Source organism: Rattus norvegicus, chromosome 15, assembly GCF_036323735.1.
Source record: "Rattus norvegicus strain BN/NHsdMcwi chromosome 15, GRCr8, whole genome shotgun sequence".
Taxonomy (NCBI): Eukaryota; Metazoa; Chordata; class Mammalia; order Rodentia; family Muridae; genus Rattus; species Rattus norvegicus.
The window spans coordinates 31,780,106-31,794,785 of record NC_086033.1 but is presented as its reverse complement, the minus strand read 5'-3'; the positions used below and the strand labels follow the sequence as shown (position 1 = coordinate 31,794,785).

The 14,680-nt window shown below is 47.0% G+C and overlaps 2 protein-coding genes across 14 annotated transcripts in view; one reads left to right on the top strand and one right to left on the bottom strand.

The window, feature by feature from the left end:
* Positions 1 to 2,664, top strand: part of Slc7a7 (solute carrier family 7 member 7) — a 60,611-nt gene extending 57,947 nt beyond the window's left edge. For 12 of the 13 annotated variants that reach the window (XM_063274696.1, XM_008770705.4, XM_039093692.2 and 9 more), the window contains 3 exons: positions 250 to 399; positions 1,830 to 2,013; positions 2,215 to 2,664. In XM_063274696.1, coding sequence (XP_063130766.1) covers positions 250 to 399; positions 1,830 to 2,013; positions 2,215 to 2,315 — 435 coding nt within the window. In that variant the 3' untranslated portion in view covers positions 2,316 to 2,664. The remainder of the gene's footprint in view (positions 1 to 249; positions 400 to 1,829; positions 2,014 to 2,214) is intronic. The other variant, NM_031341.2, reaches the window with a different exon arrangement.
* A 768-nt stretch (positions 2,665 to 3,432) lies between these two features.
* Oxa1l (OXA1L, mitochondrial inner membrane protein) lies at positions 3,433 to 11,061 on the bottom strand. The gene is made up of 10 exons (NM_001168583.1): positions 10,982 to 11,061; positions 10,431 to 10,577; positions 8,704 to 8,917; positions 5,370 to 5,513; positions 5,090 to 5,175; positions 4,752 to 4,916; positions 4,489 to 4,593; positions 4,222 to 4,384; positions 3,861 to 3,941; positions 3,433 to 3,778 (listed from the first exon to the last, which is right to left on the bottom strand). Exons 1-10 carry the CDS (start codon positions 11,042 to 11,044, stop codon positions 3,645 to 3,647), a joined length of 1,302 nt encoding a protein of 433 aa, NP_001162055.1. The 5' UTR covers positions 11,045 to 11,061; the 3' UTR covers positions 3,433 to 3,644.
* Positions 11,062 to 14,680: the final 3,619 nt, after the last annotated feature.

The following is a 14,680-nucleotide window of genomic DNA, read 5'->3' as shown; positions in this document are numbered from 1 at the left end:
GCTGTCCTGGAGCTTGCTCTGTCAGAATCAGGCTAGCCTCGAACTCACAGAGATCTACCTGCCTCTGCCTCCAGAGTGCTGGGGTTAAAGGCGTGCGCCACCAACACCCAGCTGAAAGAGAGGGGATATAGTACCAAAAATGCTACAGGGTGGGAGCAGCAGGCCGACTTGCAGCCTGAAGCTGTGGCCTGGGAGGGGTGGAGTGGGAGGACAGCCTGAGAGGAGCTGACTTTGGATTTGCACCGACAGGGTATCTTGGCACTGGTCTACTTGTGTGTGGAGGACATCTTCCAGCTCATTAACTACTACAGCTTCAGCTACTGGTTCTTTGTGGGACTTTCTATTGTGGGTCAGCTTTACCTACGCTGGAAGGAACCTGACCGGCCCCGCCCTCTCAAGGTAATCCAGCCTCCATTTAGTATAGCTAGTGCTGCCAGGCAGGGATCGAACAGGAAGTTATCCTTTCCCTAGGTTGGGCAGAGTAGAACATATCTGCGATTAAAACACTAGGGGTTGGGGCTGAAGGCTCAGCAGTTAAGAGCACTGACTGCTCTTCAGAGGTCCCGAATTCCTAGCAACTACATGGAGGCTCACAACCATCTGTAATGGGATTGATGGCCTCTTCCGGTGTATCTGAAGACAGTGACAGTGTACTCTCACATACATAAAAATAAATAAAAAACACCCCCAAACCCAAAACCCAACACCAAGAGAACTGGCTCAGCAGTTAAGAGCACTGCTTGCGGGACTGGGGATTTAGCTCAGTGGTAGAGCGCTTACCTAGGAAGCGCAAGGCCCTGGGTTCGGTCCCCAGCTCTGAAAAAAAGAACCAAAAAAAAAAAAAAAAAAAAAAAAAAAAAAAAAAAAAAAGAGCACTGCTTGCTCTTCCATGGGACCTGGGTTCAGTTCCCAGAATGTATAGGGCAGCTCACACCGGCTATGAATCCAGTTCCAGGGTTCTGACACCTTCACACATGCAGTCAAAATGCTAATGAACATAAAAAATGACCCCAGATATATATATCCATCCCAAGGGTTGGGCTGGAGAAATGGCTCAGTGGTTAAGAGTACTTGATTTTACAGAGAACCTGGCTTTGATTCTCAGCACCCACATGGTGGCTCACAACCGTCTAACTCCAGTTCCAAGGAATCCAATACCCTCTGGCTTCTCTTGCAGCAAAACATGTGTTAAAAAAACACACCCCAAAATGCCACTCTGAAACAACACAGAGGGCCAGGAAGCCGTGCATGGTAGCACATGCCCGTCACCCCAACCCTTGGCAGGGAAGGCATGATGACCAATTGTAAATGGCCAGGCTGGGCTATATGAGACCCTGCTTTTTTGTATGGTTTTTTCTTTTAGTAAAAAAAAAAAAAGAAAAATCAACAACTTGCCCCAAACAAACCCCAACAAGGACTGAGGCTACAGCTCAGTGGTGGAATTCTTGTCTGGCATACACAAGGCCTTGGGCTGGATCTTCAGAACTGTCTCATCCCAATGCCATAAAATAAGCAGCCCCCCACCCCATCCCCCACCAAAACCAGTAAAGAGACTAGGGCTCGGTGGCAGCTGCATGCAGACAATGGGAAGGCCGTGAGTGCTATTCCAATGAGTTCTGTCTCTAAGCCCTTCAGTGCTTTTACCTTAGAGATGAAGATTGTTTTGGTTGTCAGCACTTCCCAGTTAGCTGGGTGTAGGGGCCGATCAGTTGATGCCCACAATCCCAGCACTCAGGCTGAGTGAGGCTAGCTCGGGCTACAAAGTGAGACAACCTTGAAACAAGCAGCAAACAAACCCACGCCGAGCTAACCGTTTCCTGTGTCCTCAGCTCAGCCTGTTCTTCCCCATCGTCTTCTGCCTCTGTACCATCTTCCTGGTGGCTGTCCCGCTTTATAGCGATACCATCAACTCCCTCATCGGCATCGGCATCGCGCTCTCGGGCCTGCCCTTCTATTTCCTCATCATCAGAGTGCCCGAGCACAAACGACCTCTGTGCCTTCGCAGGATCGTAGGTAAGCTTGGCAGCTCCAATGGGTCAGCCACCTGAATAGACTGGCTTTTGTCCTTTTCTGCAGACCTCACCACAGCTAGTTCCTACCATTAACCACATGGCTTAACTGAACCAACCAGTCCTTTTGGCGCAGTCCCCTGTGGAGCCCTGAACTCAGCCCCTGGAACCTGTACCCAGCTTTAATTCGGGTTTCTCTTTGTAGCGTCTACCACACGGTACCTCCAGATCATCTGTATGTCAGTTGCTGCAGAAATGGACTTGGAAGATGGAGAGTTGCCCAAACAAGGTCCCAAGTCTAAATAGAGCGTGGAATTCTGAGATGCGGGCAAACTCGGCGTTTCTCATCTCCCATTGGCCAGAACCTCTGGAGGCCCCACCCAGAGCCCAGGCTTGGCAGCTTCAACTCGGAACTTGCTTTTGAGGGATGAAGAGTAATTTATTTGTTTTGCTACGTGTTGTTTCGGACTTTATAAGTGGATAATGCAGACTGTGGCGGAAGCAGGCCATTTCTGAGGCTTGGTTCTGGCAGCACCCGGGGTGCCTACCCACTCCTCTCTTCCTTTACCAGGGCCAACAATGCTCCAAATTTGTCTCCTTTAGAGGGACACAAAACTGTCACAGATGCAAAACAATAAAAAGATTATGTTCCTAAGGTCTGAGTGGTTCTATTCTGCTTAGTGGCCCTGGGATATTTACGCAGTTCAAACAGACATGGAAACTAAATGAATCAACTTTTCCCTCCGAAGCCAGCTGCCAAAGGCAATAAAACCAATTTCTACAACGAAATTGTTGGACTAAAATGTCATGAATGTAAAAGGCTAGTGCATAAACACTTCAGTTTTTTCTTAAAGTGCGTTGCATGTGCAGAGGCCAGAGCAGGGCATCAGGTGTCCTGCTCTGTCCACCTTTATACCCTGAGACAGGATCTCATACTGACCCTGGGGCTAGGCTGATGGCCAGCAAGCCTGGTGGTCCTCCTGTCTCCTCAGCCCACAGCACTAGGGTCACAGGGTAAGAACAGGACCATGCTCAGCTTTTCACATGAGTGCTGAGGACTTGAACTCTTATCTGATCCTTTTCTCTAGACCCCCTTCATTCTTCTAAACCATCATTAAGAATTTCAGCATATCTGCTTCTTAAAGAAATTGCACAAGTAATCATGAGGGTCAAGAAACATGGTCAGGGATGGAGAAGTAGGATCAATCCCCAGCACCACAAAAGCGACTGTCATGCAGTCTTGCCTGTCACACCTCTAGAATGCATTTGCGGACGGAGATGCAGTGTGTGAGGTAGAGGTCTGAGTTTTGAAGTCCAGGATAAAATACGAAGATCTTTCCCAAGAGCAGGGGCTAGCGTGGGAGCTCATTTCCCACCCTGTAGTGTTCAACAACTCCCCTTCCATATTTAACAAACATCCAGAAGCCCAGATAAGACAGAGGTTTACTAACTCTATCCAGGTGGCTCTCCAGGGCCCTTTTAACACACACAAGTAAGAGTCTATAGTGGAAACTATGTTTAAAATGAACACTTCCAAATGCTGCAGTGCCCAGGGCTGGGGCGAGGACAGCATCACCTCTGTTCCGAGGAGTCTGTGCAGAGGCAGGGCTCTCGTCCCGGTGAGCACAGAACGCATCAGCCGAGTGTGTCCTGCCACGGCTTCTTTGTGTTTGCTTTGACGCTGTTGGTGCTGCTGTTGGGGGTGTTGGGGGAGCGACTTGGATCATGCTGTAGCAGAGGGTTGTGGGTAAAAGTCTGTCGTAAGGGTCCTGGGAGAAAAGAGAAAAAGATCTCAGTAAATAAGGAGAAGGAGAAATGGAAGGCAGGATTTGGCCTGAACCATCTCCTTACCTCTGGCAGCTAGGTCCAAGTGTTTCTGCATCCGCTCCTCCCGCTCTCGGAGCCGATGTGCAATTTCAGCATTCTTCCAGCCTGTGCGAGAAGAAAATAAGTTCCTCTCTCATGTTCAGGCTACTTTCTCCCTTGAGGAAAGTCTCAAGTTCATAGCCCACTATGTAGCCTAGGTTGGGTAGGCGGTGCAATCCTGCTTCAGCCTCAGGCTTGCTGGGAGGACAGATACTTGCCGACATGTTGTCCAACCCCCCTTACCTTTTTTGTTTCTTTCTTTTTTTTTTCCCCCCCCCCGGAGCTGGGGACCGAACCCAGTGCTCTACCACTGAGCTAAATCCCCAAACCCTCCCACCCCCCTTACCTTTTTTGAAGCTCTTCAAGAAGCCTTCCCTGGGAGGTAACTTGCTAGGGTCATGCACAACTCGCTGGGGGATCTTGAGTGCTGTGCGCACAGCTGGAAACCGGAGGCAGGCTACTTGGCACAGGGAGAACACGTTGGAGGACAGCCAGTACATGAACACCGCCTGGGTGGGTGAGGGGAAGCAAGGTGCTCAGAGCTGCGTTCCCGGTCAGCTTGTCAGAAGCACTCAACTGAAGGACCCGAGGTAGCTACAGAGCCATTGCCTACCGAGGGGAAGTGGATAGTCACGGGCAAGACTGCTAGAGGCATCACCCTGATGACGTTCCTCATGAGCTGGAGGTCAGAGCTCTGCATACCTGTCTCAGCGCCTAGCTGCCAAGAAGGGGACGAGGGAAAGAAGAGTCAATCCCAAGCCGTGACCCTGTCCACTTCTCCAGGGAATGGAGGACGGAAGACACACATTCTTCATACTACTCCATCCCCACTCCCTGTTTATGGGCAGGCTTAGCACTCGGCCAGTCCCAGCTTACCTCAAGGACACCCCACATTGTGGCAGTGACTACCAGTGGCAAGACGTAGATGGGATCAGATACCGTGAGATCTTGAAACCACCAGAGCCCACCTGTCTGGAGGCTGGGCACAGGCAGGTTGGCCATCTCTCTCAAGGCAATAAAGAAGGAGATGAAGATGGGGGCCTGTTACACAGGATAAACAGTCAGCACTCCTAACAGGAGCTATGTTTTCACAGCCCCGTTACTAAAAGCCATGCACAACACCATCACTTGCATTTCTGGGGATCTGGGGACATGGGAAACAGGAGACAACTCGATGGGTTCAGAGTTGATTCGCAGGGCACATTTCTGCTCACCTGAGTGAGAGGTAGGATGAGCGGCCTGAAGAATTTAATGTCATGCTTTTTCTGATAGTGGGTCATCTCTATGGTGGCCTTGTAAACTGTGACCGGAGGGAAATGGATCACTGGGTTAAGAGTGACATCTGTGAAGCCTAACATCCTATTCTTTCCAAGGAATGGAAAACCCCTGAGGTTTGTCAGAATTGCCCGACCTTGGCACCCCTTCTTTCCCCCGAGTGGGACGTCTCAAGCACAAACCTGCTTCTCTCCCACACCTACCCTGGGGCCAACTCACACTCAGCCTGGTCTCCTGACAACTTGGCCTCTCTGATTCGAGCGGAAAACTTCTGCATCTCCGGCATGTGGTTGTGGATCTTGGCTGCTTCTCGCTGGCCCTTCACAATGAGAGGGAAAACAAGGCAGCGGGCAAGGACAGTACCTGGAAAATACAGCATAGGCTTGGAGCGAAATGAAAAGTTGCCTGCAGCTAGAAGGCTCACCCAAGGGGCCCAGAAATAAGGACAGGGTACACCTGGCTCTTTAAGGCTCAGAATAAAAGTTCAGCTTAGGTTCTCTGAGCCGATGAGGATCTTGTTCGTTTCCCTGAAACAACCATTGCCACTACCAAGCAAACATTCTTTAGTACTTCAACAGCCTCTTGACTTTTCTGTCACTAGAAACTTAACTTTCTAAAGATTTGTCTGTCTGTCTGTCTATGTATCTATGTGTGTATGTATCTATCTAACAGATATGTGAAGGTGTTGGATCCCCTGGAACTGGAGTTCCAGACAGTTGACATATGAGTGCTGGGAATTGAACCTGGGTCCTCTGGAAGAGTAACCAGTGCTAACCCCTGAGCCACCTCTCCAGCCCCATCAACTTTTAAGTTGAGGATGAAAATATACAAACTGATTCCTCGAGAAAGGAAAAACATTCACCCAGAGCCTCCGCCATGCTCAGCCTCTCTACAGAACTGAGTCTCAGACTGAAGTATGAGTCCTTTCTCTGCAGTAGGGTCTTGGTGTGTACAAGCTGGCCTTGAACTCATGATTGTCCTTCCTTGGTCTCCCTAGTGCTATAAATACAGGTATGTGCCATCAGACCTGGCTTAGAACAAAGCAAAAAGTCAGTTTTGCAAGTCTGTGGGGTAGTAAGTTCTGGTGGTTTAACGCTTCCTTTTCCTTATACTCCTGGCCTTTCCAACGAATGATTAGCTTATGCTATCTGTCGACATCCAAGTGGGTCTGGGCTAAGAAACCAAGGACATAACTCAGAATACCTTCATCCAAGAATGGTGGAGTATCAGGTAACAAATATGGGCAGGTGTGGTCAGAAAAAACAAGAAATTAGGGAGAGACAACAGGGCAGGTTTTCATAAAATCCAAGGAAAGCCTTTAAGTTTTAACATGTCTAACGCATTAAGGTTAAGTATGAGAAAGTGGATTTAGTAATGCCACCACCAGCAGTTACAGTGAAGTGATTTCAGCAAAACCCCGATAGCTATGGGTCAAAGAGGAGAAAGAAGTAGGCCGCCTGCTGGATCCCACAAGTAACACACAGGCAAGCTTAACCTGTTTGTGTACTCAGTTTAAACAGGAAGTCACCGAAACCAACAGTGGTGGCACCAGCTTTCAAACTCAGCGCCAGAGAGGTCAAAAGTATCAAGAGTTTGAGAGCCTGGCCCACATAGTAAGACCTTACTTTAATAAAATCAAGGGAGTGGGCTGGAAAGATTGCTCAGTGGCTAAGAGTGATTGCTTTTGTGCAGAGGACCCGAGTGTGGTTCTCAGTACCCATGAGAGGTGGTTTATAACTGCCTGTAACCCCGGCTCCAAGGGATCTAATACCTTTTTGGCTTTCGCTGGCAAATGTACATAATCACAGGGAAATGCATGCACACGCATGTTCTCACATGCACACACAAAAAAAAATCTAAAAAACCAAGGGGCTTGGGAATTTGTCTTGGTGGCAGTACACTAGCAGTTCAAGGTCACTGGATTCAAGCATTGCATACATGTGGTACACAGGTATACATGCACAACTCATAATATATATATATATGTATATATATATATATATATATATATGGAATTTAAAAAAAATTTCATTTAATGTGTATAAGTGTTTTGCCTGTCAGTCTGCATGCTCATAAAGACCAAAAAGGCATCCCCTGGAACTGGAGTAAGAAAGACAGTTGTGAGCCAGTGTGTGGGTGCTGGGAATAGAACCTTTTGCAAAAGGAGCTGTGCTTTTAACCACAGAGCCATCTTCAGCCTTGTCTCCCCATCCCCCCAAAAGTTTCTTTTGTTGGCTTGGAACTTGCTATGTAGACCAGGCTGGCCTCAAACTCAAAGATCCTCCAGTCTCTGCATCCCTTCCCCCAGACTGGGATTAATGGTGTACACCAGACCCAGCTCAACTGAAGGTTCTGAGACTTTTTAAAAGGCAGTTTCACGGGGTTGGAGATTTAGCTCAGTGGTAGAGCGCTTGCCTAGGAAGCGCAAGGCCCTGGGTTCGGTCCCCAGCTCCGAAAAATAGAACCAAAAAAAAAAAAAAAAAAAAAAAAAAAAAAAAAAAAAAAAGGCAGTTTCACGTAGCCCAGGCATGGAAGTTTGAACGAGAATGGCCTCTGAAGGACCATATATCTGAATACTTAGTCATCAGATTTATTGGACATGGCGCTATTTGAGTGGGATTCAGAGGTGTGTGTGGCCTTGAAAGAGCAAGTGTGTCAGTTTTGAAACACTGGAGGTTGTTTGGAGGTTTCAAAAGGCCCACACTATAGACCCAATGACTTGTTTCTCTGCTGCCTATGGATCAGGACGTAGCTCTCGGCTGCTTCTCTAGCTCCATGCCTGCCTTCATGCTGCCTGCCATGCTCCCTGGATGATGGTGATGATGATGGACTTGAGACTGTAAATGAGTCCCTAGTTAGATGCTTTTCTTTATAGGAGTTGCTTTGGTCATGGCATCTCTTCATGGCCACAAAACAGTGACTAAGGTACGAGGCTAGCCTTGTACTCTCTATTTAAGTAAGGGTGACTGAACTCTGACCCTCTTCCCTCTACCTCCCAAGCACTGGGGGGGGGGGGGGGGGGCAGACAAATGCTTCAAAGTCTAGATGATTTTGTTTTTTGATATGGCCTGACCATGTAACCCAGGCTGGTTTTGTGCATGACAGGCAAGTGCTGAATCACTGAGTTACATTTTTACCCTTAAATGAGTTTTTATGATTTAAAAAAAAAAATGCTACCTGTCTAAGGAAGAAACAGGATTAAAAGTTTCAGCTTTTGTAAGAGCGATGAAAACAGCTTTCTAATTTGGGAGCATAAGTACCTGATCTAACCTTCTAGTCTGCCAAGTCAGGGTAGTTTCATTACTTTTAATATGGTTCCCGTACCCCAGCTCTCAGCTCACATTGGGATATCTGTGTGTTGTACACTGATGGCTGCACATATGATAAACGGCTAATACTCTCTAGGAACTAAAAGTCAAGTGTACCTTCCCTCTGAATCATCTGCTTCTCTGACCTCTACACTTCTACACCCATTTCCTTAATCCACTGACAGAGCTGCCATGGCTGAGGTTCTACCCCATTTCCTCCTCTCTTGCTCAGGATGTACTCTTACACGTGGCAATGGCCCCCCACCAAGGCAGGCCCAGGTCCACATGTATATATTCCAAGAGGTTCTGGATGAGTCCCACTGGGGTGTAAGAGCCAAGCCCCAGTTCTGCGAAGCTCTGTTCTGTTGCACACTGGACGACATCTGCAGGTCCTGCAGAAGCTACCTCTGGTACTGCAGCAGGGGCTGAGGCAGCAGGAACAACAGGAGGTACCTGGACCTGTGAGGAACCAGACCAAGTACCATGAGTGGGATGAACAAAAGGTGAGGATCCCTTACGCTCAACAGTCCCGGGCTCCATTTTCTTGCTTTTACTTCTTGTTCTTCAAGGATGGCCAATTGTGTCCACACAGTCCTGCTTTCAAAGGACATTAGCGTTTGCCTCTAGCATAAGAAGAATAACTTAAGAGAGCCTCTCACGGCTACCCTTCAGGCAGGGAACTTGCTTCCCACATCATGCCTCCCAGACTTCAGTCATTTGAGCATCATAGCCAGCACCCTTCCCATATTCCAAATCGCCTGCACTTGGAATCCTTTTGTGTTGTGCTGGGAACGGAACTCAGGGCTTCCCGAACTTCTGGCAAGAACACGGACCACTGGGCTAGCCCTCAGATGAAATTCTCTTTAATTCAACTTAGTTTTTTTTTTCTTTCTTTCTTTCTTTCTTTCTTTCTTTCTTTCTTTCTTTCTTTCTTTCTTTCTTTCTTTATTCTTAATAGTGGTGGGTGGGTGGGAAAGTTAGTTTTGGAGGCGGAATCTTGATTGCTCTGTAGTTCAGGTTGGGCCTTGAACACGCTAACCAAGCTCTGTTACTGAGTACTCCCCTGAGGCAGGGCTCAGGGGTGCAGAGGATCCATTTTCAGTTCCCTGCACCCTTGTAGGGCAGCACACAACCACCTTTAACTCCAGCCTCAGGGTCTCTAATGCCCTCTTCTGGTGCCCATGGGCACCCACGATCACATGCACAGTCTCACACACACACACACACACACACACACACACACACACACACACACACAACACTATATGATAAATCTCTAAGAGAAAAATCCTACTCAGGCTTCTAAGAAACAGTATTCAAAGAATCACATATATCACAAATACACAAACCCACAATCACATTTTACATTATTAGCTTACAACTACTCCCTCTGGCAGTGTCTTGAATACAAAATTTAATTCATTTTCATTGTGTGCGAATGATGTGTGTAGGCATGTATGCCACAGCATGTGTGGAAGTCAGAGACCAACTTTGTCCAGCCAGTTCTTGCCTTCCTCATTAATTAATTAATCAATTAATTAATTAAATTTTGAGACAAGGTCACACTACACAGCTCTGACTTGCTATGTTGACCAGGCTGGTTTTCAACTCAGAGATCTGTCCACCTCTGCCTCCCGAGTGCTGGGATTACTGGGACTGTGTCACAACAGGCTCCACCTTTACTTCGGTTCCAGGACTGGCACTCAGGTTACCAGGGTTGCACAGCAAGAGCTTTTTGTACAGTAGGGTCATCTTGCCTGCCCTATAAATTTCTCGTGTACTTTTAAGCATTTCCCCACTGAGTCGGCTGAGAATTTCCTTCTATTCCAAACAGGCTAATATTGTGAGGAACTGCGTGGAGTGTGAAAAGAACTCTGCTATACATTCACTGTACTCAGCAAAACAAAAACAACACATAACAAAAGAAACGGGCCAAGAAGCTGTGCTCCTTTCTTCAGCGGGAACCTCTTACCTGGGCTTCTGCAAAGAGGGCAGCAGATGTACTGATGCAGCGAGGGGTTAGGACGGCGAGAAGAGCGTAGTGTGGCCGCCCACTACCCGAGCGGGCTGCGAGGAGCTTGGTTGCCAGCGGTTTCAGGGACCCTGCGACGCTGTGGAACTGACCGAGTGAAAGGATAAGGGAAGGCCTTAAGTCCCAGCCGACCCGCCTCTCCCGCCGGCAGCCTGCTGCAGCAGTCGGGGCACTGCAACTCTGCTCGCACTGACTTCAGGCCCCGAAGGCATGCACTGGAGCGTGCAGGGTGGAGCTCGGGCCCTGGTCTCCCGCATCCTGTTACGGAAGCCCGGGGATGGGGCCCAGAGGTCACGGCTCAGGGTCGAAAGCAGTTCCCAGACAGCTACAGAGAAACCGGGCCACCAACCCCGGGACGTAACCCGGTGGTGTCCTCACGCGACCCGAGGTCATGACACGCAGGTCCCAGTGGCCGGGTCAGCATCTGCTCGTGACCTCAGCTCAAGTGACAAGGGCAAGGCAGCATCCCTGCACCATGGACGGAACCTTACCGAACGCGGGGGCTGTAGGAGTCGCAGAAGCTGCCAGCGACGGCAAACTGAACCCATCGCCATCTTGCCGGGAAGAGAACTTACTCTCGCGCATGCGCACACAGAACTTTGAAGTTGCGGGAGAGGCCATTTTGGAAACGGGCAGGAAGTCAGACCTGTCGTCACAGATCGAGTAGGGAGAGAGAAGGAAGCGAGGGGTGGAAACTGAAGTTGTTAAAAAAAACATCAACTAGATTACGCAGATATTGAAGCTAAAAGACACGTTGGAGACCGCTGTTAAGTAGCAGTGTAAACATAGTATATTTCCCGTTTTCCCTTCCATTTGCCAACCTGTAATTGTTCCCTGATTTTTTTTGTGTTAGCCTTTACTCTTGAAATGGTTCCTCAAGTCTATAATCCCAGCATTTGGGAGGATTGCGGGGAGTTCGAATCTTGGTTACCTACTATGTATAAAGCCAGCCTGGACAGCAGAAAGAGACCCTGTCACAAGAAGATAACAAAGAATCAAAACCTCAAACTAGAAATAACCCCACAAACAGGCAAACCAGAAAGGCAAAAAACAGTGGCATGGGTTTTTTCTTACTGCAAGGTAATACTGTAGTGACAGATCCAATGAAATTCGAAAGTAGCCTGGAATCGGACAAAGCTATAGCGAAGGCAGCTTCCAGGAAATAGCTGGCTGTGAGGAGACTAAAGATGAAAGTTGAACTTGATGCCTTGGATCTGCTGTTTCAAGCTTGTTGTCATCTATGTATAGATTTCGTTGCGTATTTCTTGAAACTAAAAGCTTCCGTAAAGTAAAGCATGAGACGAAGCAAGCTGGGCATGGTGTTGCATGCCTGTGACTCCAGCATTGAAAAGGAAGCTGATGCAGGGAGGTGGTGAGTTCAAGGCCAGTGGTGTTACAAACGGAGCCCTTAAAAATAATAAATGTGGGGCTGGGGATTTAGCTCAGCGGTAGAGCGCTTGCCTAGCGAGCGCAAGGCCCTGGGTTCGGTCCCCAGCTCCGAAAAAAAAAAAAAAAAAAAAAGAAAAAAGAAAAATAATAAATGTAACATGAAAAATAAGCTACTGCTGGGGAAGGAGGGAGTTGATCACATATAGTTCTTCATATGCTGCTAGATACTCTGGAGGAATAAAAACTTAAAAGTTTTTGTATAGATTTTTGTGTGTTGTGTGGGTGTACATTCCTGGAGGCCAGAAGAGGGCGTTGGGTCTCTCTGAGCTAGTTAGAGGTGTTTGTTGCATGAGTGCTGGGATCTGAACTCTGGTATTCACTATGGTGCAGCAAGTACTCTTAACCACTGATACGTATTTATTTTGCGGAGCGTGTGTGTGTGTGTGTGTGTGTGTGTGACCTTTTTCGAGTCCCTATGGACACTAGGTAAGTGGGTAGTACACATACATAGAAGAAAGCACAACACTCATATTATTATTTTTTTTAAGTCAAATATTGTGGGCACAGGCCTTTGATATCAGCACTCAAAAGGCAGAGGCAGGTGTGTCTCTCTGTGAGTTTGAGACCAGCCTAGTCTACATAGTGAGTTCTAGAATAACCAGGACTACATAATGAAACTTACTGTCTTGCTCTGTCTCAACAAACAAGCAAAACAAACAAAAATATCCTAGAAAATTTGATTTTCTTTTTGTTTGGACAAAATTGAATATATACTTTAAGGAAGCCAATATAATCTAACGATTTCAACAATATAATAGTCCCATTATTTAATACCTGATAAAATTTAATAGGCATGAAAAATGAGGGCTGGAGAGATGGCTCAGCTAACCTGAGTGTGAGTCCCAGCACCCATACAGGGGGCTCACAACTGTCTCTATTTCCAGTTCCTGGAGATCTGAAACCCTCTTCTAGTCTCCTCCAGTATCAGGGACTCCATGTGGTGCACAGACAAATATTTAGATAAACACTTATACACATAAAATAAAAATAAATGATTAAAAAAATCTGAAATATCTGCCACTGCCAGTGGTGGTACACGCCTTCAATCCCAGCACTTTAAAAGCAGAGGCAGGAGGATCTCTGTGAGTTCGAGGCCAGCCTGGTATACAGAGTGAGTTCCAGGACAGCCAAGGTCACACAGAGAAACTCTGCTTATAAAAACAAAGTAAAATGAAAAAAAATCTGAAATATCAATAGGAGCTGAGAAAAATTAAACAAACCAACCCAAAAATAAGAGATGGTGAATTAGCAAAAGGATGCTATAATGCCAGGTGTCGGGGTCAGGGTTTAAAGGGTGATATGTGTGTGTGTGTGTGTGTGTGTGTGTGTGTGTGTGTGTATGTGTGTGAGATTATATTATATATAATGAGAGCCAGAAACAAAAATCAGAGGACTTAGACTGAAGACACAGGGTATTAACTGGGGATGTAGCTCAGATGGTAAAGTGTTGGCCTAGAATGCACAAAACCCTGGGTTTGATCCCAGCACTAAATATACAGGGCATGGTGGCATATGCCTGTCTTCCCATGATTTGGCGGTAGAGGTAGGTAGATCAAAAGTTCAAGGTCATCCTTGGCTGTAGAGTAAGTCTGGGCCATATGGTGAAACCCTGTCTTAGAAAAAAGGAAGAACACAAACAGAATATTTGAAAACAAATGACTAATTCTCTGTGTGAATTAACAGCGTATTAGACTGTAAAAGAATAATAACGAACATGAAGATGACAATAGAAATCATTTAAACTAAGGAACAGGGGGGAATAAAGGCGAAAAATGCCTGTGAGATAATATCTAGTGGTCTAGTATACATTCAGAAGCAAGATGCAGGGGAGAATGTGAAAACTTGTGGCTTAAAGATTTCAGGTTGATGAAGATAATAAACCTATGGATCACATCAAACACCACTTCTTGGCCTTCGATTAAGATCGCATGTCGATCCAACTGACCTCAAGGTGGATCTTGAAAAGAAAACACAGGAAACCACAGCATGACTGTGCTAACTTTCTGTCACCGAGATAAGAAACTCAACTTGGAGAAAAGCCTTGTCTGGCTCACCATTTCTGGGTTTTTGGGTTACAGTCGTTTGGCTCTGTTGCTTTGCCCTATGGTGACACATTACTTTGTGTCAAGCGCTCATGACAGAAGAGTCTTGTTCACCTGATGGTGAATGGGAAGCAAAGGGACAGGAAATGGCCCCAGTCCCGAATCCTTCTCAAAGTCTCACTATGAATGACTTGACTTCTGTTGCTGGATCCCACCTCTTAAAGCTCCAAATAGTGCCAGCCAACATTGATCCTTTGGGGAGCACTCAGGGTTCAATCTATGGCAATGGTCAAACATGAAACCATTTTTTAAAATGTTGTAGCCTAGGTTGACTGTAATTTATGGTCCTCTTGTCTCAGCGTCCTGAGTGCTAGGCTTACAGGTACACGTCACTGCATCCAGCACATTTCTGCTTAGAAGAACGCAAGTCAGATTGGGGTAGGGCTCTTCCTAAAACAACCAAATATACAACCCCACCCCACTCCCACTCTCCCAAAGAAAGCAAAACCTTATTTTAATCTAGCCAACTCTTTAAAGACCTTAGTTTTAGGGGTAGAAATATGGTTAGTGGTTTAGTACTACTTTTGCAGAGGACCTGAGTTCAGTTCCCAGCACCCACTCAGGTAGTATGCAATCCCCGGCAAGCCCAGATCCAGGGTGGACACTGAACTCATGGGCTCCTGTACCTCAGCACACTGC

What these genes read in the sequence shown, in the direction of transcription:
- Oxa1l (NM_001168583.1), bottom strand. Translation starts at nt 11,044, where the DNA reads ATGGCGATGGGTTCAGTTTGCCGTCGCTGGCAGCTTCTGCGACTCCTA. An exon ending in GTCAGGAGACCAGGCTGAGT is followed by an intron (nt 5,176 to 5,369) that starts GTGAGTTGGCCC and finishes CTCCGGTCACAG; the next exon opens with TTTACAAGGCCACCATAGAG. An exon ending in CTTGGACCTAGCTGCCAGAG is followed by an intron (nt 3,779 to 3,860) that starts GTAAGGAGATGG and finishes CTTTTCTCCCAG; the next exon opens with GACCCTTACGACAGACTTTT.